Source organism: Microchirus variegatus, assembly GCF_963457635.1.
Source record: "Microchirus variegatus genome assembly, chromosome: 7".
Classification (NCBI taxonomy): Eukaryota; Metazoa; Chordata; class Actinopteri; order Pleuronectiformes; family Soleidae; genus Microchirus; species Microchirus variegatus.
The window spans coordinates 20,236,864-20,264,097 of record NC_139808.1 but is presented as its reverse complement, the minus strand read 5'-3'; the positions used below and the strand labels follow the sequence as shown (position 1 = coordinate 20,264,097).

Sequence of the window (27,234 nt, the reverse complement as noted above, 5' to 3'; positions counted from 1 at the left end):
ATTTGGACAAATCTATGAACAGGCAATAAACAGGGTTTGCTTTATTTCATCATGGTAAAACCATGCAGCAGGCAACGCCCAACTAAAATATACAGAAACAAAAATCTAAAAATCATCATGAAACCAACGATAAAATGGTTTGGCCAATCTTTTCTCCCCCTGTTTCACAATCAATTGATATAATAAGTCAGATTTTACTCCAGATTGGCCCCCATTTATCAGTGGCTCAGGAATAAACTCAGCGCATGCACTCACGTGTTTGGACAGATCTGGACTTTTGGAGTCCATGTCGTACCTGAAAGGGAAAAAATGAGAGTAGGGAAACCACTTCACTTCAAAAGCTAGAGTCAAGACTCTTATCTAAGTGAGGACATGTTGATTGATATATACTCTTAAAGAAAAGCACTCAAAACAGAGCCTAGTAGGAGCAGAAAGAAGAGTCTCTCTCACACAAAACAAAAACAAACATCCGAATAATGTTTGTTTTTGTTTTCTCTAACCCTAAAAATGTAGGGGAAAGAAAAACAAATCTAAAACAAAGAAAGTGGTGATTCTTAAATAATAGAAAATATAAATCATTTACCATTTATTATCAGTTTAAAACATGGCAGTGAGAATAAAGGGAGTTGTGAAAGAGTGTTTCCATTCTTGCCACCAGTTTCCTGTTCCTCTGCTTGATGCAATCTGCAGTTTCACCAATAGATGTCACTAATTCTTACACACTGGAACAATAAACCTACAGTGTAGACCAGTGATTCCCAAAATAAAAAACGTGACGAGAGCAAATGTGTGCACCATTTAGCAACTCATTTACATCCATATCTTTAACTTAATGGTAAATTAAACATTTCAAAGAAATTAAATGACTCTTCATATGATGCATGTTTTTTAAAATGTATAGGTTGGGGAAATTCTGCAAATTGGTTTTGGGACGGCCACACGGTCAAGGCCCGGTCAGAACAAGGACCTTTCTGCATGGAGTTTGCATGTTCTCCCCGTGTGTGCATTGGTTTTCTCCAGGTTCTCCAGTTTCCTTCCACGATTGGCCACTCTAAATTGACCGTAGGCGTGAGTATGAGAGTGAGTGGTTTGTCTCTATAGTATATGTGACCCTGTGATAGACTGGCAACCTGTCCAGGATGTGTCAGCAGAGCTTGGCACCAGCACCATCACAACCCTCATGTGGAGGACAAAGCGGTAGAAGATGAGTGAGTGATCGGGGGTTGGTGACCCTGAGAAAAGTCTTTGGGAATCACTGGTATAGATGAAATAAAATAAAACATCTTTATTAGAAGTTATTATCTGTCAGGCAGAGCTAGGGTGTAACCAGGCTTTTGTTCTCCTTTTCCATAATAATGAGTGTTAGGCTTTGTCGGATTTTCATTTGAATAAAAAGCAATGAAAGTGAGGGACAGAGAGTAATGTTAGGTACTAAGATGAAACACCTGGTGATACAATGGATCCCGTCAGTGAATCAAAAGCTGGACAAATTAAAGCATTTGTGTTTCTCCCTCTATTAAAGGAAATTAAACTTGTTACACATGTTATTTGATGGCATTAAAGGCAGGTTAAAGGTGGAAGTTTAAAGGATGTAATGTTTGTTTGTGTGGAGTCAAAGAGAAATGACGATTAAAGAGCTGTAACAAAAAGACACAGTGCTGAGGAGGAAGAACGATCATGTTCAAATGTGTTTTGAGCATCCCATCATGTGTCAGAGAAATCATCATCAAGAAATACAAGTCGCTTGATTTTAAAGAGGACGTGGTTTGAATGATTAATATTACTTAAAATAACTAAACTAATCACGAGGTGGCGACAGCTGCCATTCAGTGCTTAAACTACATCTTTTTGATTTTGATTCTCACACTGCTCTTACATTCTATGATGGTAGACTTAAGCCTTTAACGCCAAGGGTATCGCTGATAAGACATTTGCATAAGTGCACTTTGCATTACTGTAATTATGCAATGGTTTGTGCTATCGGAGAAAAGCTATACTGGTCATAATTCTAATTTAACATGCAAAATCTGTTGTCCATGTATAACTGCAAAGTTTTTCTCTCTAAAATCAATTTACATTTTCTTAATTTTAAATTGTAAAATACAGTATGTTGAAAAATAACTGCCACATATTCAAAGTTATTCTTGAAAAATGGTCAAAATCACATATTCAGAGAACATGTTTTCTGACACTTTTATGGTTAAATTAGCAGAATATTATGAGGCTTAGGTGTTAGGGTTACATTTAAGACCTGTATGAACAGCCTGTCACTAGTTTTGGCAATTAAATAAAGATACATTTATTTTACGTCTTACTTCTTGATTTCCACATCCTTTGAGCAAAACGCAGGTGAATTTCAGGCAGTTGGTCTGTTTTTATGCATGGTTGGATTTGTGCTTTAAAAACAGACCTGAATGACAGACAGGCAGAGAATGAAACATCTTGAAATCACATCAGGGTTTTTATGCTGGAAGTGGAAAATGTGTCACATCGATAAACTGAATGAATGAGTGCAATGGTAACAATTCAGTGAATAAAGGACGGCGTTTGGAAATCACTTGACTGAAACATCTTGACAGCTTTTGCATTTCACTGCACTGGAGAAATGGCAGAAAATGGCAGATGAGAGGTGTGTGTGTGTGTGTGTGTGTGTGTGTGTGTGTGTGTGTGTGTGTGTGTGTGCGTGTGTGTGGGGGGGGGGGGTGTTTGTGGGGGGGGGGGGGGGGTGTGTGTGTCTTTTCTGTGAACTAACTTCCATTTTTTTAGCTGAACACAATTTAACTGTGCATTTTTCTTTGACCAAAATTAAAAACAGAAAAAAAAAAAAAAATGAAATCCTGGATAATGATGATGACATTGGAAGAAAACAGAAAACCACAGGGATGGTGATCCTGGTATTAATTATAGCATAGAATGACAGAGAACATGATTGGATTTGTTCTGTTTCAGTGAAACACGGGCTGATTAGAGAAAGATCCACAGCCAGTGTTTATTAACTTTAACTTTGGTGAGGATGAAAAAAGTCAGAATGATTATTGTTCATCTCATCATCACCCCTGAGTGTCTGTGATATTTGAACAGGGATCATGTTCAAAGTGTTCAGAGAGTGTAAGATATTCTTGGTACAGATTCATGGCACCTGTGCGGGTACTGAACTGAAACTGATGCACACAGACCACTGGGTGCTGTCCTTGGTGCTGAACCCATATGAAAAGGAAATGGCTACTTGAAATTGGAAGCTGGAATTCCATGTGATTCTGTCTGTAAGTGCAAACTTAATGTAAAGTGCGACCAACAAGAGTAACCACAACAAAGGCTTTTTTTAGAAACACTTTATTTTAAGGTCCTTGTAATGCGCTCTAATTAACAATGAACAAACCACTTATAAGATGTTGTCTGATTATGAACATAAATAAGTCATATTAGTGGTCATAAAAGCAGAATGAATACATTTTGGCATAATTATTTTTACAATACTTGTATAGTGTTGCAGACCTGTCATGGACAATAATAAATTGTTTATTATGTAATTAATTATGTTTAATTAAGCTACATACATGGCAGTTGAAGCCGTAATTAACATTTATTATTGTATATTATCATTAACTTAATCAATAAGACTGAATGATTGTTAATTAATAAAGACCACATTTCAATTTTTACAAGATGAATAAAGACTTTGAATTTGAAAGACAAGAATTTGTGGTGCATAATAATGCCTTATCAAGTCCTTTATTATGCACTTATCAACAGTAACAATGCATCTGCAGCTACTTAACCTAAAGTGGGAACAGTGTCTTATTAAAATTAATAAATAAACTGTTAACATTTGTACAAGGTTCCAATATGAACCTATCAGTGTCTTAAATGCAGTAATAAATGTGTTGATTATGCTTTTACTGGCACTGAATTTGATGTACTGGTGTTTATAAGCACCTTATGACTGGATTATGAAGTGTTTATTACAAGGACTTTGAAATAAAGTGTCACCAGGTTTGTTTTCTGCAGGCTTCTGTCAACATCAGCTCCCACCTCTGAGGTTAGAAGAACGCAACATGTGGTAAATGTGATAGGGACACAGCAGAGTGCGAGGGGAAATGGAGTGAAGGAGGACAGAGGGCGGGGAGGGACAGTGTGATGAGGACACGACTTCAAAGAAATTCACTCACAAGTCAAAGCGAAGGTTCTGCTTCTCCTCAAAAAAGTAATCCAAGATGTATTTTCTGACAAAGTCGGGATTGAGGGTGTTGTCTATCACCTCTGTTCTGCCAAACTGTGGATGGGAAAGGAAAAAGGGAGGTCAGAGGAAACACAACACAACACTTTATTAAGAGACAAACTTTTAACTTTTAAATTTCTTCTTCCTTTTTAACACATAACGTTGCAGACGTGATTAGCAGACACAAATTCACACTGCTGCGACTGCACAGAGAAAGCCACGGGTGTGTTTTCTCCTTGATCCTCACTCCTCTTCCACACTAATTACAATGATAACTCACTTCCTGAAACCCACAGAGAGATAAGCGACAAGAACAATGTGTAGCAAGAAGCCAAGGAAAAACAACATGGATGGACCTGGAGAGAAAAGGAGCATGGAAGAATATGGCTTGGGAGGAAAAGAGGGAAAACATGCTCAGCGGACGGGTTTGGACAGAAACTGGGGTCGGGTGAGTGGGAGTGGGAAAGGAGTGGGAAGGGAGAGGAAGAGAAAGAGAAAGACACTGATTAAGGCTGCCTAATTAGTGGGATTCTCACTCCTAAAGTATCAAAAGCAGGGAACCGTGCCAGAGAAAATGCTACCACAGGTCCAGCTGCTGCACATACTGATTAAATAGCCTACACGGTGGAAAAAGCTGAGCTACACACACTTATATGTAAATGAGAAAGTACACACAAATCATCAAAAGCCTCCTGAAATCACCCTTATTTTTAGATTTCCCTCCCAACAACTATGACATCAGGTGACGACAGCTGCTGGAGTGAAAAACCAACATTTTTGAAACGTAGCTCGACCCTTTAATGAGTCATTTAATTAATAATTGTCAGGTATTTACTTAAAGCTGCAGTGGAAGACTGTTACAGTTGATGGTGTAATTTTCGCCTCATTTTGGTCTTCATGCACAGAAATTGTAATACTATAAACTGGTAATGGAAACACCTACATTTCAAAAATACCTCTCAAATATCACTAAAACATTTTCACACTCTCATGAGGTGGTTTTTCCAGATGTGGCGATATAAAAGTTGATCGCAAAAGATGGTGCAGCGTGTACTTCACCCGCCACCTATGTCAGCAACAGCAGTCGCGAAAATCGGGATCACTGTTCCTAAAACGGAAACGCAAAACGCTTTTTGTCATCTTCCTCAAAGTGGAGAATTCAAGGAATTCACCCTTCGAGGAAAAACATCTGCAAGCAGCTATTTGTACTGTTGAAATTTGCAAAATTTGCAAAAAAAAACAAAAAACACAACGTATGTAACATTATTTGTACGATACCTTCATCTGTAAACAAGCTCAGTCAATACTATCAGACCAGTGTTTGTGGATCACAGGAGAATTCATATTGCTAAGTTGTTGTTGTTGTTGTTGTTATTGTTGTTTTTGGAGCAGTAGAATTCACTTCTGAAATGTTCCATTGACATATTTGAGAGGAGTGAAGTTTGTGTCACATCATAAACCGCTCGCTCTGCTAGTGCTGGCTACATCGTCGATATAGCTAGCATGCTAGCTAGGTAGGTATGTTCTGAAAAGGTGAGGTTTGAAAAGTAGTGCACACATAATTTGACAATTACGACACAAAGAAGTGTCCTCATCATCCACAAATGGTGATTGAGTGGTTTCACGGCAACATACTGTTAATGTTTCCATACAAACGCTGCCACTTTTAAAGACGGCGTTTATAAGAACACGTACTCACACTCACACTCAGACCACTTCCATCGAATCAGACAACAAATATATAAAATAATGACATAGAGTTACATATGACATAATAATTACAGTTCACCACATAATGCAACTAACAATCACAAAACAATCAAGACACCATGCATTTAACCTTGATTAAAGTATTTTTTATATATAAAGTTTTCTGATGGATTGATGCACAAATGCACGTTTCAGTCATAGTCATATTCAGAAATACTCAGAAACGGTATCGTGATTATGATCATAGTTTGTTGATTCACAGAGGCTCTGGAAAAGGTTGACCTATACAGTCAATCTTGGAGCATTTTGTTTGGATGAAAATATTTAACTTTTCGAGACGCATGCAGAAAGAGACTCAAACCATGCAATTTTATGCTGCTGCACCACATTGAACACCATGGTTTCTCGAATTTTACCACAGGGATAGAGAGGTGGGGGGGGGGAAAAGGACTCTGATGTTGCATTAGTGAACCGCCCAGATGTTAGAGGAGACCCTGAGGTGTCGACGAGGCTGTGAGTGCATGTTAGTAAAGAGATGGGTGAAAAGATGAGCTCCATAATGTGATTTCCCTGCTGAGTGAAGGAGACAATGCCGTTCTGCTGAGTTCATTAGATACGGCTGGGATGTTGGAGCTGGCTAATGAGAATCTGGCGTGAAGCCCCTGACCTCCACCCTCAACATGTGAGTGCACACACACACACACACACACACACACACACACACACACACACACACACACACACACACACACACACACCCACACACACACACACAGACACACCCAGTCCTTCAGGCAACAGTTACAATAGAGACCTGTAGTGTCAGATATTGAAAATTGAACATGTCCTTAAACCACAGACACAGGGTGAATCACCTTTTCTCACTCTCACACACACACACACACATGTGTACACTGTCTCGCATGGTGTTAAATAAAGGCTCAGTGCAGCAATGACACAAGTCCAAGCTTTCATTTTCTTGGAGGTTTTTTTTCTTATCGTTCCTCCTGAGCACATGTAAAACCACTGGGGGATTTATGTCATCTGAATGTCCTGTTGTTCTCTGGTTAACATGTTTTTTTCCCTTTCTTTCTTGTCCTTGTACAGAGTTCAGGAGATGATAATAAAGCTTGGTGGAGTATTGTGTTCTCACAAAGGGAAGTCTGTGACCACAATGTGAACCAGGGGGAGCTTTTTGGAAAGCGCTGGTACATGTTTACAAGCACTCAAAGAAAAGAAGAAAATTTACGTAACCTCTAAAGTTCCGGAAAGGGATTTTGTGGGAACATGGAATCTTGTGTCTTTATGTGACATTCTAAAGTGAAAATATACTTTGATTAGTAGGACTGTCAGAAATAATTAGGGGCTTTCCTTCATGAATGAATGTCTGTTAAAGCAGAACTCTTCACCTGCAATATCATAGAATAAAAGACAACTAGTAATACTGAACTGTTCCCTCCTAACGCTGATGTTTCACCCCAAATGTATATTTTTTTATTCTCACTATTGTAAAAACTCACCCCTAATGCCCACCCCCTTTCCTCCCCATATACATTTGTTTTCAGCAGAGCCAACGGACACAAGCCATGGAGCCATGTCCATGCTGGTCAGCATCCATTTTGCATGTGTCTGTGTGCTGCATTCGAAAAGTTTTCTCTGCTTCTTTTTTGCCTCCTCTTCCATAATGAACTCACAAAATAACGCTATCACTACCTTGATCCTATCGCCAGTACCTGCCTAGCGGGTGTTGGACACCCGAGACTCTGCCAGACCTCCTGATTCTGAGGACTCTGGGTCAGCGGCCCTGATCTTGCAAAGCTGGTTTTCCACTAACAGACGTTAGAGGGAGTTGAGACAGGCCCCAACCCACCTGCAACAAACCATTCAACCATCACAATGAGTCTGAAGCTGAAATTGGGGTACACACAGCTCTGCTTCAATCACATGAAAGGTGACTTAGTAAGACCACCAGTGTACAGTGCTGATTTTGATGTTGTTTGGATAACAAATGCAAAAGAACATTTACTGTACTTGTGGATTTAAAAACTGTGAATTTTAAACATGATAAAGAAGATGATTGACTCCTGAACTTCTGCGATTATTCGTGAATAAGAAAAACAACTGACAGCGCTATGATTATAGCTGATAAGTTGTTTCCATTTTACAGCAGGTGTGGGGGTTTGAATAGAGAGACGTGTGAATTTAAAGTAAAGTTGTTATCAGGTGTGCATAAATAGACATAGAGAGATAAGAAACGAATGAATTTATTTTTTTTGCAATGAGGGTGACTTTTTTTTGTGTGTGTGCATATGTACTTTGGGAACCGGAGGAGAACAAATCGAATATCCATCTGAAAACCATGTCCCCCCTTTATATACACGCACCAAACTGTGGTTTCAGGGGAAAATAATTCCCAAAGTTCATTAGAACTTTGACCTAAAGCAGTGAATGTGTACACACAAGTCACAGTGCACTGACACACACGCATGCACCAACACAGGAAATAGGGGAGAAGCGATATATGTGTCACAAAGGGCACTAAACCAAGAGCATGTGATGTCAGAAGCAAATTGGAAGAAAGAAGGAAAAGGTCAGCCATGTCACATGGTGAATTAGCCACAGTAAATTAGCGCCATCCACCATCTCACTCTTGTTCTTAACAGTGAAACACTCACTTCTCCTCATTTCTATGTGAGTGTTCTGAGTCTGCAGCAAATCTATGTTTTCACACTTTTGCTGAAGCTGGAAGATACTAATTAAAGATGGCGGAGAAACTAATAAGGTTTGTTTAAAGCTCCCAATAATTAGGCTATAAAAGTGGTCATTAAAATCCACGAACGAATGTATTTCTGCTCATCAGAAACCTTGAAAGAACTTAATAGAAACATACAGTTTGTACATGCCTTACAATCCCAGCTGAACATATTCCTCAACTACTTTAGTTAATAAACCACCTTTCAATTCTGAGGACATGATTAATGGCAGTAATAATGCCTTATAATGCTAATAATCCTTTATTATGTAGTCACTAACAGTAACTCTTTTGCAGCTACCTAATTTTAACAGGGAAGTGTGTCTAATTAAAATAAACATAGACCGTTTAAACACAGCTTATTGCAAGGACCTTACAGTGGAGTTTTTGCAGGGTTTTCTTCTGGTAGTGTCTATTAGGGCTGCAATGATTATTTGATGAATCGATTATTAATCGATTACAAATTAATCCTCAACTATTTTGAGTGAGGGTTTTTTTTACAACATGTTTTAGGCTTCTTAATATAAGAACATGTGAACAGCAGTCAACATGTTTCAACATTTCCAGACATTTTTGTCTATCTTGGTTTTCCGACTGGGTCATGATCACCTCAGGTGTGACAGCGTCACATACCGCCGGTCTCTCGTCTCCCTCTGCTTCGCCTCTGGTCTGGCAACCCATGCTGCTTTGAGTGTTTTTATTTTCTTCTATGTGCTAAAGTGGTCTGCACTTGACATGCCTGAATGGTGCACTTTACTGTCCGTACACACTAATGCATCACAGTTATAAACATAGAAGCGAGGGGAAAATGAAGGGTTGTTGACCGCACAACACCACTGGTCTGCGTTGTACCAAATCTTGCATGTTTTAAGACTTTTACTGTAGCTGTGAACTACCCATTAAAGATGGATAAATTAAGTAGGTTTTTTTTAAGACTCCCAGGACTCGCTCTCTGCTGTGAGGCCACGATAATCCCTCATAACTTACAGACAAAGGTAAACACATTAGCTGCTGCTGCTACGTGTCTTGCACAGTAATGTGTGATTGCCCAGACAAGTGCTGCTTGTAAATCACATCACAAAGTCTGTCTGAATTGTTATTGTTGTTATTCTTTTCTCGACTAATTGGAGGATTTAATAAAGAATGTCTGTAATGTTGTGTAAATCTTTCATCTCCGCAAGGCGAATTCGGTATTTGTGATATTTATGTAACATAAATATGTTTGGAATGAACAATTTTTAATCATGTTGATGATTTGCCATAACGAAGCTTCGAGATTATATGGCTGTGAGGGTTCCTGTCCTTGTTTATACAGCACTTGTCTTTTTAATCAAACACACAGTAATGAAGTTAAAACCTCATAACCTCTTATAACAAGCTGATTCACCAGGCATTTTTGAACCAAGGTGAACTCACTTGAAGTTCTGTTCCCAAAAATTACTAAAAAAAACTAGTTTTAAAGATTATGAGTTCAATTTAAATTTAAAACAGTGTGTTTTCATTAAAGAAAAGACGCAGGTATGACTCACTTTTAATGTCTGTAAATACTTGACATGGGATTAATTATAATTGCTTTAATGTGTTTTATTATTATTATTATTATTATTGGTTCCACTTATGAGCACCATGAGAAAAATCAGTGAAGACAGTTTATTTCATTTTGCCAGAAAAATACAATCACTATTTATATATTTATAATAATAAAAAAATCTAACATTTTGTTGGATGTTTTGATGACTGACTGATTTTAAGGCACGATTAAATAGCATTAAACTGTTTGACCAGTGAGAATGAACACTGTCTTGTTTCCTGGTAAACCTTTCCAATATCTTATATATGATGCTGAAAATAGGAGTTGTTGTTCATTATAAAACTGAGACTGGTTTACTTCACTGTATCTGAGTTATGTAACAGCTTTCACACTTCAAACACGATGAGCTCTCGAAGGAAAAGGACCTTTGGACCAGGAAAAACCCTCCAATCAGCCTGAGCATAAAATTACCCTGAAAGTATTTTCAAACATCACATAGAGAAAAGCACTTCACTGTTGAGGAGACGGAACGACTGTGACCATGAGGACAAGAGCTCCCATTTAAGTTTGTGATCTTACCCAGGTCTGATCTGATTATACAGAAATAGCAGCAAATACTGGGCTAATGTTATACCAGTTATCTGAATAAAAGTTTGCACAAATCCTTTTGGCTAAAATTCCATGCATTATTTTTCATGCATTATTCATTGTCATAATCTGCTTTTAAAATAATAAAAAAGGGAATACTGAAATAAATCTTAAGGAAAAAATCCAGAAAAGTAGGCACCTGCCCAACCGCCTGAATGACAAACCGGAGTTAAGAAAAGGGGCACTGAGATCTTAAATTAAGTCAATCTCTATATGCTAGTGCATATTGTATCAGTTTGCTGTTGACCTTTACGACACAGAAAAACAAACAGTGAACAGTGTGAAGGATTGTGAAATAATAATCAGACTATGAATCATATCATCCAGGTATGTTAGTCTGACCAAGACTAAGTCCGACTAGCTTGATCTTAGTCAGACTATCGTGTTCACATGACATAAAAAAATCATTGTCTTGGTCCGACTATAAAAAAAAATAACCCTAACCCAAAAGTGACACAAAAATGCAATAAATATGAAGTGGTGAAAGTAGTTTAAGCCATCTTATATTATATCTGACAAATAGAGTATCTCCATGAGGAGAGAATGGGCTTTAATGCGTTAAAATAAGTGTGTGACAAAGAGGAAGTATGTGTCTTTCCACCAGAATGTATCAGAGCAGGAAAAACAGAAGTGCCATCTTTGAAAAAGTGTGAAGAACAGTTTTAAAGCTCTTTACATATGGATACGCCTATGCATGATGCTTACATCCATACTGTTTTGTTTTGTTTTTTTTAAAACACCATCTGTTATGTGGCAGATTGACACCTGCCTGTCCATTTCAAAACATGCTGACTCAGCATATTTTGTCTCCAAATTATGCTCCACCTGCTCAGGAAGGTGAGAACTTTTAATGTCGGCAAAGAGAACTTAACTCTAGTTTATACTGTAGCTCACTCATTAAATCCACTCTTATTTATAACATTTCATCACCGTCAAACATAATACAGGACTTTCCCAAATAATAAATCAGGCCATTAAAATAACTGAAACAGCTCAGGAGGCGTTTATCCAGTCAAACTGCTGAACAGCCAGGTTTTTTTAGTTCACTTTTGAGACTTTGTTGAATTTCTTTGTGTTTTCAGTAGGGCTGTCAAAGTTAACGTATTAATCGTTGCGATTAGTACAGCCGAGATTACTGCGATAAAATAATAAAATAATAAAATAACTCAGTTAAACCCAAGTTTGTTTACCTCTGGTGTGCGTAAAAAAGTAATTTGCTTGCAGTCAGTCAGTCAGAGAGGAGAGACAGAGATGGTAGCTGAAGATGGAGAGAGGTGAGGGATTGATACCTGGCTGTCACGGCACAATTTATGGACAATTACTGGAAGTTGCGATCCTTTGCCTTGACTGTCAAAAAAAAAAAAAAAATGACTAATTGCTGAGACCTGCACAGAAGAATTCCTCCACATCACCAACGAGTGGAAAGTAATTGGTAAACTAACCACTCTAGGCACCGATAGTGTCCGTAATATACTGCCAGCTGCCCGGCGACTTCTTTTTGGACACCTATCCTGCGTGACTGACTTCTGTGCTCTTTCTCTCCAAGGACATTCTCAGGTGGATGTTTTTGTTGTGACGTTAACACACGTTCTTCTTGCATACAGGATGGCAGTCATCCATGCTGAGACTTTATTTTAAGACGACCTGGTCGACACTTGATAGACCTGAGTCTCTTTGAAATGTACAGTTCAATGTACAGTTCTGTGTTTGAAAATAAAGATACAATTAAACTCATTAAGTTAGTCATTAGAAGAAAACAAACGTTTAATTGTGATTAATTTTTTTTTTTTATAATTATTATTTATGTGTTTATTATTATTATCTATTGACAACCCTAGGTTTCATTCATATTACAACCTGTCGTCTTACGTCACTACTACAATCTTCGATCAGTCTAGACATATTTGACAAAGGTTTGAATGTAACAGACATTTTTCTTCTTTTTATTTGACCTTTATGTAAAGGTCAAGTCTGCCCTAACAAAACAATTCATAGCAATCACATGTATGAAGTGAAAAGGATAGGATGTTAAATGCAGAGTGGAATGAATGAACTGAGTTTTAGCATTTAGTGAAAAAGCTGCGCACAAAAGTGTTAAAGGTGCCATAATAAGAATGTGGCCAAAAACGGTTACTACATTCAAATTCAAAATACTGAGGTCTTTTAGGTTTCGTTTTCTGACGTAACTGGTAACCCGTGGTTGCCCGGCAGCTGAGACTCTACTGACTGCAATGATTGGCTTTAGATTTATTACATAATGCACCTTTAAGTTTAAGGTTTGAAATAATCATCATGAACATCTGCCCCTTATTAAAAGACATCCAATGACTCATTCCAAAGATGGCTTCCATTTACAAAGCCTTCCATAACAAACACTTCCACCCACAGCGTGAGAGGATATTACTTTTTGCAGCCCCTGCTTCAAATATTTACTTCATTATGATTTTTTGTTTTACGAACAGAAAGAAAGTTGAATACAAACAAACAGGTATGGTCAGATAACCAAGGAGGATTTAGTGCAATAAAGCAAACAAGACACAGTAAGCGCTGCCTTAATTCCTCCCCACTGTGCTGTTTAGTCTCCCAAATGCCAACATATTGATCATTACAGTGAGTTGGGATTTCTTTGCAGGTTGCTGTCTCCAATTAGAGAATATTTCCTGGCATTTTCAGACAGCTGATAGCTGAACAGCATAAATGGAGCGTAAACGCAAACAACCACATGTTCACAGAGGAGAAATGTCTTAACTGGAGCCCTGAGCCCTAATGTCCCATTTATACTGTACACGCACACACACACGTTTGTGCAGCTATTGTTCTAAGGACAAGGCACCGATCAGTTAATGCCTTACTTTAACGTATTTGCCCTAAACTTCCTCGGAAATGACGTTCTGTCTCATTGGGACCAGGTTTTGGTCTCCATGAGGACAACTGGTCCTGACAAGTTCAGTGTTTATGCCAGGAAATGTCCAAAAAGATAACAAATACAAGAACAAACACACACAGTGCTGGAAGGACGGCCAATTAATTTCTTGCAACACTCACAATGTAGTTGTTGTAACTGCTTTGTGTGTGCGTGCGTGTGTGCCCGATTGGGGGGGGGGGGCTATGAGGGGCCGTGTAGGCCATAATTCCTTTTTTTACCTCTCACATACACAATTTTACCTCTCACATACACAATTTTACCTCACACATTCACAATTTTACCTCTCACATACTCTCTTTTACCTTTCACATACAATTGTTTTGTTCATACATGTAATTCCTCTTACATTAAATGTTTTACCGCTCACATTAAATGTTTTTTACCTCACATATTAAATGTTTTACCGCTCACATTAAATGTTTTACCTCACATTAAATTTTTTTTACCTCACACATTAAATGTTTTACCTCACACATTAAATGTTTTACCGCTCACATTAAATGTTTTACCGCTCACATTAAATGTATGAACAAAACAATTGTATGTGAAAGGTAAAAGAGAGTATGTGAGAGGTAAAATTCTGAATGTGTGGGGTAAAATTGTGTATGTGAGAGGTAAAATTGTGTATGTGAGAGGTAAAAAAAGGAATTATGGCCTACACGGCCCCTCATGGGTGTGTGTGTCTGTGTGTGTGTGTGTGTGTGTGTGTGTGTGTGTGTGTGTGTGTGTGTGTGTGTGTGTGTGTGTGTGTGTGTGTGTGTGTGCGCGCATGCGTGCGTGCGTGTGTGTACTAACCTCTCTCCACTGTTTGGTTTCCACACCTTGAGTATAGAGCACGCATACTGTAAAAAAAAAAAAAATTATATATATATTACAACACAGAGATGAAATATTGCAAAAGCATAAAAATGAATGGCCAGAAAATAAGTGCACTAAGAGCATATTGTAAAAAATATTACAGTGTATGTGAGGCAGTATGTGAGGCAGCGACAAAAATGCTTCCGCTCTTCCTTGGTGCTCATTGTTCATTTATTTCTTATTCTTTTCAATGGGGATGCAATTTGCATTACCTACTGCTGCTTATCTTGGTGAACTAACCCCCCATGTTCACTGAACAGCAGTGGGTGGAAACACATGTAAATATGCATATTCTTTTAACAGATTTCTGATGGTTCTGTTAAAATTAGCAAAATATTTGAATGAATGAAAATCATGCTGTTTACCAAAGGCTTACCAAAAAAATACATAATCACTAAAGAAGGAGACTGAGAACAAACATGAATGGACTGAAGTAGTATTTAAGAAGAGTGACGTATCAGAACAAAGATGAAAAATGAGCACAACGACTTCTTCATCATACTCACATGGATCTGACTTGGAGAATGTGTCTTTATCCAGCAGATTTCTGGAAAATACAAAAAGAGAACTGTTTATTTATGCAATCACCAATTATACGGGTCAAATTATTCTTTCCATACTTAATAACATAAATGTTACAACAGAAACCAACATAAGCTGTTTGGGTCTTTTGCTTCATTTGGTTTTACTGTCTTTATTTAGCTTTGTTTGATTCATTTGCATTATTCTATTTCTAGCTTATGTTATCTTTTCCCATGAACCCTGCAGGGATTAGCTTTTGTTGCAGTATACGTCAAACACCACCACTGATTGCAGCTTCACATAAAACATGTATAGCTTGACTCTTTGAAGTGACTGCTGAGCCCTCCCACTCTCAGAGATATTTTACCATCACACATCACATCAAAGTCTAGAGCGTCACACCTTGTAAATCGTACAAGGGAAAAAAACAGTAGTGGGTGCAAATATTAAATCCTCGAGGATTTAAATCAGTGGAAAAGAAGGAGGACTGAGTGGAGAAGCTCTGGAGAATATCCTGGCAAAAATTGGACCTCTGAAATTCACCAACGAGGCTGGACCTAAAGAGATCCAGATGATCAGAATATTGGATGTTCATTCGAACTGCTAGATACAGGTCAGGCAGTGCTTTGATGTGATCGTAACAGAAGCAAGTGTTCACTGTCAACTGCATAAACTAGAACTGAAGCTTCAGAAGTTAGCTGTAGGCAAGTGGACTTGCTTGAGTTATATTGAAGATGTTTCACCTCCATCCAAGAGGGTTCTTAAGTTCTTCTTCAGTAATTCAGTTCCACAACTAGAACTATTTCAGTTCCAGAACTGTAGAACAACTGAAGAAGTCCCGTTTTTCAGGAACTGAAGAAGCCTGTTGGATGAGAAATGAGACATCTTCAACTTATTTCCTATTTGCCTACAGCTAACTTCTAAAGAACCTTCACAGAGAACTTGATACAATAATACTTTATCATCAGAACATGCCTGAAAGTTGTCTTGCATGACAGTTTGGAAAAGAAGAATATGGGACAGACATAAAACACTACAATCACCCAGGAACCACAGATTGACTGGTGTACAAAGGCATTTTTCAATCTGACCTCTTTGAAATGTGGAACAGTGTACCTCCAAACGCATGGTGATTGATTGATTGTATTCATGGTTAGGTCAGAGGCGACGTCCTTAGCCAATCTCAACATGTTGAACAAAACTGACAGTAGGCAGTAAGGACTTACAGAGAACAACAACTCAGTCGTATTTGTAGGACTGAGTTAGTGTCAAAACAACCCCAAATTTGGGACTATTCTCCTTCTTGTCAACATCATTCCAGGAACCATTTGTGTCACCATTATTCCAGGAAGTGACCCTTGAGATCCTGTCACCCATTTCTTTCCTGTCACCCCCAACTGACTGAGGCAGATCCACTGCATGTCTTTGCGTCTGCTGCTGCCAGAGATGACTTCCTGTTAAAAGTGCTATTTTTTTTCCACTAATGCTAAGTGCTTGCTCGTTGACTGTTGACCTTCATATTTTAAGGTCTCTGGGGCCCTTAAAATAATGCATGTTGTGTTTTGGAGCTACACAAATACAATTTAATTTGATTTCAGACCCAGCTAACGCTGAGTCACACCAGGGCAGAAAAGTGTTGGGTTTGGTAAGATGTTGTACATTTGCAGCCTGATTACACTGAATCCCTCTCACTGCCCTCCAGGCAGCTGGAGGAGAAAGTTGTGTGTGTGATTTCATCAAACTCAGTGGAAATCCTTGTTCATATGAAAGTTTTGGTGACTTAACTTAACTTAAATCAACTAATTACTGATTGTAATTACAACCATCAGCTCCCGAACTGTTACTTTCTCGCCACTGACAATTACAAGCTATTTTCAGTCGTCATAATCTCAGTATGTAACCCATGTCACTCTGAAAGGAATCTCCTGAACCTGAAGTTTGATAAGTACCATCAAGTTTGATTTTGATGAAGGGCTGGAGGCAGAAAATTATAGGGTTTGTGAAACAAAAGAGAGAGAGAGGCAGACAGAAAAAGTCGTTGGCAAAAGTCTCTCTCACACTGTGAACTCAAACTTCCAGTCCCTGTCACTAGTTTATTGACAATAAGCTAATGAATGTGTTAATTATGCATTTTTAAGCTGCAAATCCATCTCAGCAATAATATAGAAATTATTCAATGGAATTAGGTTTTCACTTTCACAGAATTTAATTAAAATACTGCAGCGCATAACCACAAATGTAGAAGCTGATTGAACTTTGAAGAGCGATGGCGGAATAGGCTGAGGGTGTTTTTGTTTGTTTGTCAGTTGTTTATTTTAGAGCCCATTAGTGTCAAATTAGTGTCATTCTGGGATCTTATGAGTCAATCTGAGTCTTTTGAGTCAGAAAAGATATTACTGAAAGGGATGCAGCGTTTTAAAAATCAATTAATATAAACACTAAATTTCAGTTGAAGCCTTTGTGAGTGTGTTGAAGTGCTGCCAGTGCATGGGAAAAAACATATGTTACCAGAACTATGCAGCCCATAGTGTTCCAAGAACATACTTGATTTAATTCATGTGAATTCTCCAAAAAACACTGAATCAGTAGTAACCGGAATTGTTTGCTACTGAATCATTGATTGTAGAAGAACTATACAACCTAAAGAATCTTCTTTCTCAGGATATGGTTAGAGTTAGAAATCGACTGGTTGTAATTTTTACATTGTACATGTGTCTAATCAAATCTAATAGAGGATAGCAGAGGTTAATATTAAACAATGCTGATTAAGATGAGCTGTGGGTGTGTTTCTCAGCGTGTTACACAGTGACATTTCTCTGCTGTTCACAGGAGTGAAGTGATTCCAGCTGACGACCTCTGACCTGTTGCTGTTTCACAGTATATCCATTCAATATACCACGTTATCCTCCACTGGAGGGTTGAGGGGGTTGCTGTCAGCTGACACAGGGCGATAGGCGGGGTACACCCTGGACAGTTCGCCAGTCCATCGCAGGGCCACATATAGAGACAAACAACCATTCACTCACACTCTCACACCTACGGCCTAATCTGCATGTTTTTGGACTGTGGGAGGAAGCCAGAGAACCCAGAGAAAACCCACACACACACGGGGAGAACATGCAAACTCTTCCTGCTGCAAAGGCAAGAGCGCTAACCACTACACCAACCGTTGGCCCTTTCACAGTATATTTCCTGTATATTATACTCTAATTGCCCATATTAATTTATTTGTAGCCACTGGCACAATATAACGCTGATCAACACACAAAAAATCTTATTTCATGTAACAGAAGCTTTTCTCAAGTTTCTCCAATCTATGATGTTATTTTAAAGCAACATATGGACAGTCTTACTTTAATTCATCCTCTACATGTTCTTACAATCTGTCTCTCTGGCAGAGATTTACAGTATTTCTAATGCATAATGCATTTTTAATGCACAAACCAGTTTTTTGTACTCCCTCAGCCTACACCTGTATTCCCAATGTGTTGAGTGCTACACTTCCATCATGCTTGCTTGACCTTTTCATAATGCAGCCAGAGGCTACTGTGTACCCAACTCTATTATCATTCCTGTTTCCTTCAGTGACACGAGAGCCCTCACTAAGACGCCAAAGTCATGAATTCTCTGATTCCTGTTTGTGTCTTGTTTCATTTTCTTCCACGGGCGTCTATTGTGATGAATCCTCTGCTGTGTTCTTTCGCCAGACTCAATCTATTTTGATCTTTTCTCTGCTTCCTGTATTCCCTCCCCTCTCCCTTTCACAGCTTTCAGGAGCAAATTGAGAAGACAAAGTGATATAAAAATGAGAAATCGTGACATCCCGAAACCTTATATTTTTCACCGACTGATAAATGCAACAAAGACGACGCTCGCTCATAATGTGTGTCTGTTGAGATCCATGTAATTGAAGAGTGTCAGTTGTAGTACTCGAGGCAGAGTTAAAGGTTCCAGGCAAAAATGTTTTCAATTACAGTTTGATCTAAATGGAATCTCTTGAATCTTGAATCTAAAATGAAAAGAATAATGGACTTGTCGGCATGACAACTCAAATTTAACTTTAAAATTAATTCAGAAACACTTCCAGGTTGGTAATTTTATTTACTATTTATTTATTTTATAAGGCGTTAATTTTACTGTAATAACAAGAGCTGATACGATACTGGTCATAATCACTGGATCAGATATCAAGCAGATAAAAATGCTTAGCTTAGTCATGTTGTGGTCTGTTTATTTGTTATTTACGGGAGGAGAATATTTGTTACACAGTTGGAGAATTATGTCTCAGCACAAACGTGATGTTAACAGTTAATCATAGGTCTTAAATGATCGGATACTGTTCTGATATCGGTATCAGCAGATACTCAAGTTTGTGGTATCAAGCAGAAAAAAGTGGTATTGTGCCATCCCTAAATATAAAGTTGAAATGCATCCTCCTAATTACCAAGCTATTACTTACAAAGCCCCAGACATGACATGGGGGAAAAAATGTTTTACACAAAGTTATATACACATAGGTATAATGTGCGCACAAAATACTAACTAATAATTCACATGAATTATCTTTAGAGCCTAACAAGCAATAAGGGGCACATATGGCACATTTTTTAAACATTAAATCACCAAGTCACCATTACAGATATTTGTTACGTCATTCTCGTCAAAAGTACACATCAGATATCTTCAAGTTCAAGATATCTACGACTTCATTCTGACTATCTGAAACTTATTTCAAGTTATCTAAAAGGACATGTTGATGTCTTCAATTGAGGATTATTTAAGATATCTTGAAATATGACTCGTCATAATGACGATACCTACATTTCAGTTGTGGATATCCATGACAAGCTCCATACACATGAATGGCAAAAGTGGCGTCATTCTGTCAAGTAAAAACTGAATCTATAAGACATTTCAAGTCTTCGTACTTACCTGCAAATTCATACAGCAATAAAACGAATGCCATAATGTTACTGTAGTGTATTATAAAGGGCAGTTAATTCATCCTTAATCTGAATTGTTGCTCTGCAACAACGCCGGAAAAAAAGGTATTGAGCTGTTTTCAGTTTTACCAACTTGTGAGCCAAGATCTCTCAGGAAAGTGTTTTTTAATAAATGGATGATTTGTTTTGTTCAGTTTAATTTATTCAGCCATTATCCAAATACATGTTCAGTTTCAGTTGGACTCTTTCCATCTACCAACCCATTCTAACCCTCACAGGGCACATGAGCACACATTCTGCTCCTTTGTTATAGTTTTAATTTGATTCCACAGCAGATACATATTTCTGGCAACATATTACACGCTATAAATGTTGTAAATTGCTGCACCCCATTTGGAAAACCAAAGGGAGAACTATATTGATTGTCAATGCAGGAGTCTCAGTTGTAGACGCATGCAGAGGCACACTATTGTTCCACAATCAAAACTTTTCAATATCAACAAAATAAAACCCACACAGTTTCCTGAAGAAGAAATAAACAGGGTTATTATTTATTAAAAAAAATACTGTTTCTATTAACTGTTGTATTGAATTAAATAAACAATAGCAGAAGGCACAAAAGACAATATCGAGCGTTTGGGGAGATTAAACCTCGCCAATGATGGAGGCATCTGAAACTCAGCATTTAAAGGTGAAGTCCACCAAACCAAACCAATGATATTTGAAATTATTACACATGTGAGAGAAAGCTAATATCTCCACTGGCCTCATCTTTGCCCTCTGTTATTGCGCCACTCACTGCTCAACTTAACCTGAGTGTGAGGTCGCACAATCCTCAGCAGGGGTTGCTTCTGGGGGGCTTTGATGTAGCCATGTTGTTGTTGCCTAGCAGCGGTGTTATCAAGAGTTCAAACGGCAAATATATCACATACACAAGGTCACAATTTCCATTCGAAGGCACAGGGAATGCATAACAATGTGTTATTATATATAGCTGTTATATATAAACAGTGCTTAACACATTATATTAGACCACCACCCAAAGCCACAGCTGAATTAACAGCATTGGTAACTATCAAAATTTAAGCATTTTTTTAGGTTGCTATAATGGTTTTACATCAGTATGTATAAGCTCTTTAAACAAAATCATATTTGTTAATGCTAAAATCAAGTTAATATTGTAATCCATGAGTTTTCACATGTACTGTTTTACAAAACAGAACAAAACAGTTAAGCCATGATTATTGTTATAATTAAGATAGACAGAAAAATGACTGAATTCAGTTTATTTGCCAAATAAATAACAGTTAAATTTTTGTTTTAAACAAGTTGTTGAAAGACTTGTAAAGGACCACACCACTTTTTAAAAATGGACCAGCCAAGTCTTTCACACTAAAAGGATATTGGTAAATCCAGGATTTTACACCTGAATAAAGCTGTTGGTGGTTGTTCTTCCCTATGGTGTTTTTCTTTTTTCGCCCTTGCGTCGCCTGTGTGTGACTTGACTTGCGTGTGCTTTCACTTCCTGGTTTTCAATAAGCCCAGTCTGACCTCTTCCAATGAGCTGTCAGCCAGTAATGCAGAGATGTTCTTCAGTCAGTGTCTGCAGACATTACCAAGAGTGTTTAGTGATATATTAAATGGCCAATCTCTGCTATGTTTTTGTTGGACGAAGAAGAAATTAAAGCGATCCCATGGTCTTTCACTGCCAGAATTGTCGATAAGAAGAGGTGCTTCACCCAAATGTGAGGACGAATCAAAAATATTCCCCTTAAATCTGGGATTATTTGACCAGTGGGATCTTACTGTTAGCGCTGCACTATGAAAATCACAATTTTACAAGCTAAACAATCTAATGTATCATGACTTTCTCTCCAACCATTACTTAGATTTTGCAAATGTCATACACACATTATATTTTATTGAAAAAGGAAATAATTAATTCAACAAACATGTTATTGCAAACATTCTTTCCTACTGTTTAATTTTGCAAATCAGAAACCTCGTTCCGAGAGTGTACATGGAAATTTAATTTCGACCTTTCCTTCATTAAAAAAAGAAATAATAATAATAATGACTGCAGAGGATGTCCCTACTATATCTCAGTTGGTCTAATTATACACTAATACTGACAGAGAAAGTGTGAGACCTGACCTTTCATGTCATCTTTTATATTTAGAGCTCCTTTAGCTCTGCACGCCTCATCAACACAAATTGGAGGAGAAGAGAGAGCGGGTGTCAAGGTCTTGTGTCTCCAGAAATCTCACATACTGTTCACACAAACGTGTAAATGTCAGAGAGACATTTTTAAAACCACCCACTCAGCTGAATGTCAATGTGCACGAGAGGAAATGTGGGAGAATCTGCTTCAGAAATATGAATTTCCACGTTTAACTCTTTTATTTATTTGGTTTATTTTACTGAATGCTTTTATACGTCAACAATTTATATAAAATGGATTAACTTTAGTATTGTGAATTATTCCCTGGAACTATTATTTATTATTTATTGACAAATGTTCTATTAAAATATGTAATTGTCAACATTTTTAAAAACAAGGTTTATGATATTGTAATAACGAGTTTGCATTGACTCTGTTCACCAAATAAACAAAGATGTTGTCAGTACAATAAATATGTAAATAAGTACAAGATTCTTGAACAAGTTTCTTTCCATTCATTTTGACAGGGGGGCCCTTTCTTACTTGAGCACCTGGCCCCCAAAATGTAAGCTGCAACCAGAGGTGGAAAAAGTACTAAAATGTTGTACTCAAGTAAAAGTACCAATACTTTGATGAAATATTACTCAAGTAGAAGTAAAAGTAGTCATCTGAAAATGTACTCAAGTAGAAGTAAAAAGTAGTTCATTTGAAATGTACTTTAAGTAAAAGTTACTTAGTTACTTTGCGTGGGGTGTGAGGGTAGTAGAAATATGACGAGGTCTGAAATCCAAAACTATTTTGGAGCTCACGCGCCCGGCGCGACACAGGATATTACGTCTCTGCCTTTTCTCCAACCTTCATACAACCTTTGGAGAACATTCTCTAAAGGTTCCCAGAATGTTCCCCTAAAGTTCCTTTTTCACTGCTGGTGCTAATCACATCATCATTCGTCTGGTTCTGGTGTATATTTTCCCCCTGTAGGTCTTCATTGTGCTGAATTTTTATTTTTACTCAGTAACGGATAGGATTTATAAAGTAACTAAGTGCAATACTTGAGTCAATACGTACTCAAGTAAAATACAAAATCCTGATTTTAAATTGTACTTAAAAAATACAAAATACACAAAAAAAAGTATTCAATACAGTAACTTGAGTAAATGTATTTAGTTACTTTCCACCTCTGGCTGCAACACATTTAACCATAATAAAAAAAAGTTAATACAATTTTTCCGACTATTTCTCTCCGTTGGCTCCAAACTCCTCTCACAGTTGCTGAGTCATGCTCCTGCAACAACTCCCAAGTCGCGAGAGTTCAGTGACACCACTGCTTCAGCAATGTTGCTATATTCAGTAACAGTAACATTTATTGACCAAAACAAACCCTTGTACTGAACAAAGATAAGAGATAAGTTAAGATAGAATTTAGAAGATGTTCAAAACACAGACTGTCACAGCTTCACGGATGAATGGATCTATTGGATCAGTTCAAAGGCTTTATTTGTATTGTTCACCTACACCCACATAAACATAGCCCTGAATTCTAATTCAACTTCAGTAATAAAGATACTTTCTCTCTGCAAGATCATGTACAACTGAAATAATCATAGTCAATTCAGGGGCACTAAAGGAAATTAAATTATTGCTTTTAAAAAATGTTCTCATTCAAGTGGTTGTATTTGTATTAATGGCAGGTTTAGAGTCAACATTTTTCCACTTAAGGCGCTGAGAGTGCACATAAAGTAATGGAAAAGAGTCTTGTAGGTAATCAGTGAGTGACCAATCCCAGGCTGCATTATCCCTCAAAGAAAATCTCATTATCATGAAGTATTGTGGAAAATACTGTATATTTTAGGCTTAAAATTGGGGAACTAATACTAAGAGAAATAAAGCAATTAAACTGTTACAATGTTGAAAACTGATGATTTTTGTTTTTGAATCATTGTGCCCTGGGGGATTTTGGGGAGTTCTCAATATCACCATTATTATTATTTTTTATGCCTAAGCCTAAGCCTCAGCCCGAAAGCCTTTTTTATTTTTTCTTATTTCTCCCTTTTTCTTAATTACACTCATCTGTTTTGCTCACTGAATATCTAATGGGCTCATCCCAAGTTAGTTATCATTCTTATCTTACTTCCTATGACCTGAATTCCAATAAATGAAGACAGAAACAGTCAATTATTTCTGCAAGATTATGTACAACTAAAATAATCTAGAAAATGACAATTGTTCTCACTCAAGTGTTTTTGTATTAATGGCAGGTTTGGACACTGTACATTTTTGTACCAAAGGTGCAAAGTGTAGGGTTTTTTTGTTGTTGTTTTTTAGTCACACTGCACAAAAATATAGAAAACACTCATTGTTGTAATGTAAAGTATATATATATATATATATATATTATATATATAATACTAATGGTAAAATTGTGGGAAGAATTAAAGTAGACATAATACCCTATTTCTACAAGTTAACCTAGTTCCATGGTGTCCTAATGAACATGTCTGTGACATGCTTTGGTCAAAATTCCTTAAATAAGGTATATGAAGCACCACAGCTGATCAATCACCCTGCCAAAACAGCCCTGTTCAGTCGGTTTTGAGTGCCTGTCTATTCAAATGCAAATGAGACAGGGAGGAAACTATGTCAGCGTCACTGAGGCTCTGGCTGCTAACAGCAGTTAGCATTTGCAAAAGTGATTAATTTGCCGACTCTAGCATGTCGTCATATATAACATGTATCCACTGGACAGATAAATCCTCTGAGGCTGGAAGTTTGTGTAGAACACAATGAGTGCGGAAGTCAACATCATGTGTTTTATCTCCTGTACTTAGACTGAGGTGGACCACACAAACATGAGTGAGTCATCTTGTTTCACACTTTGTCTATACTCATAGGACCTCCACAGTCCCAAATATAAGTATTAAATTTATAAAAAAGTTGATTTTGCATAATATGTCCCCTTTAATGTTAAAATTGTGGTAAAAATTAAAATGTTAAAATGCTGAAAACTGTTTGTTTTTTTTGTTTTTTTTTAATCATCAGGACTGATTTAGCCGAAAAGCTTTCCATTTTTACATTTTATATTTTATACACTTAAACTAAGCTTTTTAAAAATAAATGAGAAAATAAAGAGAATATCTTTATGTTAGAGTTGATTCCACATGATGTGTCCTGGTTAGTTTTAGGGAGTTCTGACTACCACCAATTTTGGTGTGCCAGATACAGTTTTCAAAGCCTTGACTATCTCCTGACACTGATGCCAGTCTATGTCCGCGTTTTTTCTTATCTTTTTTTAAATTACACTCATCTGTTTTGCTCACTGAATATCTAATGAGCTCATCCCAACTTAGTTTTCATTCTTACATTAGTTCCTTCCTCATTAGAGCAACAGCAATATTCCCAATGGACGTTTAACATCTACATTATTCAGATATGTGCGTGTGTGTGTGTGCGTGTGTCCTATATAAACACTATCATTTAACCACACACATCCCACCAATGATATCAGTTTTCCTCTTTCTTTCATCCCTCTCTCCACATTCACTTCATGTTTTGCCTGCACTCTGCTCCAAAATGGATCAGCCCAGATATGTCACCCACCACTGCCTCCGCTCTATCTCTGTCTTTTTCACCTCCTGTTTATCTGTCGCCTGTGTGTTATCCCTCTAATGGTCTCTCCATTATCTCTCATGTTGAGCGTAGCCTCAATTGCTTTCATCCCGGTGCCACAGCTCAGTGACGTTCATTCAGACAACCAACGCATATATTTTTAGATGTGACCAACAGCCGCTTGTAATCACCCTATGCAAGTGCTCACTTATGGGGAGGTGATCATATTAAAAACAACATATACGCATGTTGAGGAGAGTGTTGCGGAACGGAATAATGAATTATGAAAAGAGTTGACGATTCGTTTAATAATCGATGAATTGTTGCAGCCCTACAGTGTATACTATTATTATAAAAATGATTGACTGACAGCTGTAGAAACATTTTAATTGTGCAATAACTTCCATTTTTGAGTAAACACTCATCTTTTATTAAATGTACCACAATAGATCAGCATATTAAATGGTCTCACAATGGAAAGAGCACTTTCTTGCAGTGGTTTGCCCCAGTTTCCTTTTGCTGCAGGACCACGGTCCATGATATAATGAAGAACAAACTGGATCTGCCACTCTCTCTTTAAATAATGTTGTTTTGTGTACAGCACTTGTTTCTGTCACTTGAACAGAGTTGAACAGTACATTCTGTTTATACCTCGAGGGAGGACACCCTCTGTTTTCATTCCCGGAAAAAGGGTAGCTGATGCGGTGGTGGAGGCGGCGCACTGAGCTCGTGTGATAAACGATAACAGTGGCAAAAATATAAAGTCGGCACGTTTGTCTGTTGAATATTTTTCAAAGCAACAAAAAAGTAACCGCTGTAACTCCTTGGTCATAATTAGTGATAAACATTGAAGCTTCTTGAGGTGGTCGCAAGAGAAAGTGGAAATAATGAAATCAGGGGTGAGATCAGCGAATGTGCTTGTGTTAAAGGTCACCTAGAGTGGTCCTGTTGCACATGTTAGTTATGGAGGTCTACTTACATACATTAACTTGTTTTTATGGTCAAAAACCTCCTAGTTGCTGTAAACGAGCCGATAGAAATCTGTCCTATTTGAAGCACTTGTCAGCTGCGCTATTTCAGACATAAATCTCGCCTGAGAAGACAGACTGTGTTGTGATTGGCCAGTACCCCGGAAGTCACATTCGGCACACCCGCTATCAGAAGCACAGCTCCCCCCTCTGGAACAGTGGATGCACTGCTCCTCATTATCAAATCATTGTTTTAACAATGTTTAAAAATAGCTTCTTCACGACTCCCTGCCACAGTCCCTTTTATGACTTTGACCCGGAGTCAGACCCAGAGTCAGAAGACACTGTCGCTCGTGAAACACCTCCACAACGGACGTTATTATTCTTCTG

The 27,234-nt window shown here is 37.7% G+C and overlaps 1 protein-coding gene across 2 annotated transcripts in view; it reads right to left on the bottom strand.

Moving 5' to 3' along the window:
* Positions 1 to 27,234, bottom strand: part of cpne5b (copine Vb) — a gene marked incomplete at both ends in the record, with an annotated part of 168,184 nt that overhangs the window by 96,134 nt on the left and 44,816 nt on the right. For both annotated transcript variants that reach the window (XM_083892908.1, XM_083892907.1), the window contains 4 exons: positions 256 to 295; positions 4,170 to 4,273; positions 14,582 to 14,628; positions 15,151 to 15,191. In XM_083892908.1, the coding sequence (XP_083749034.1) occupies positions 256 to 295; positions 4,170 to 4,273; positions 14,582 to 14,628; positions 15,151 to 15,191 (232 nt within the window). The remainder of the gene's footprint in view (positions 1 to 255; positions 296 to 4,169; positions 4,274 to 14,581; positions 14,629 to 15,150; positions 15,192 to 27,234) is intronic.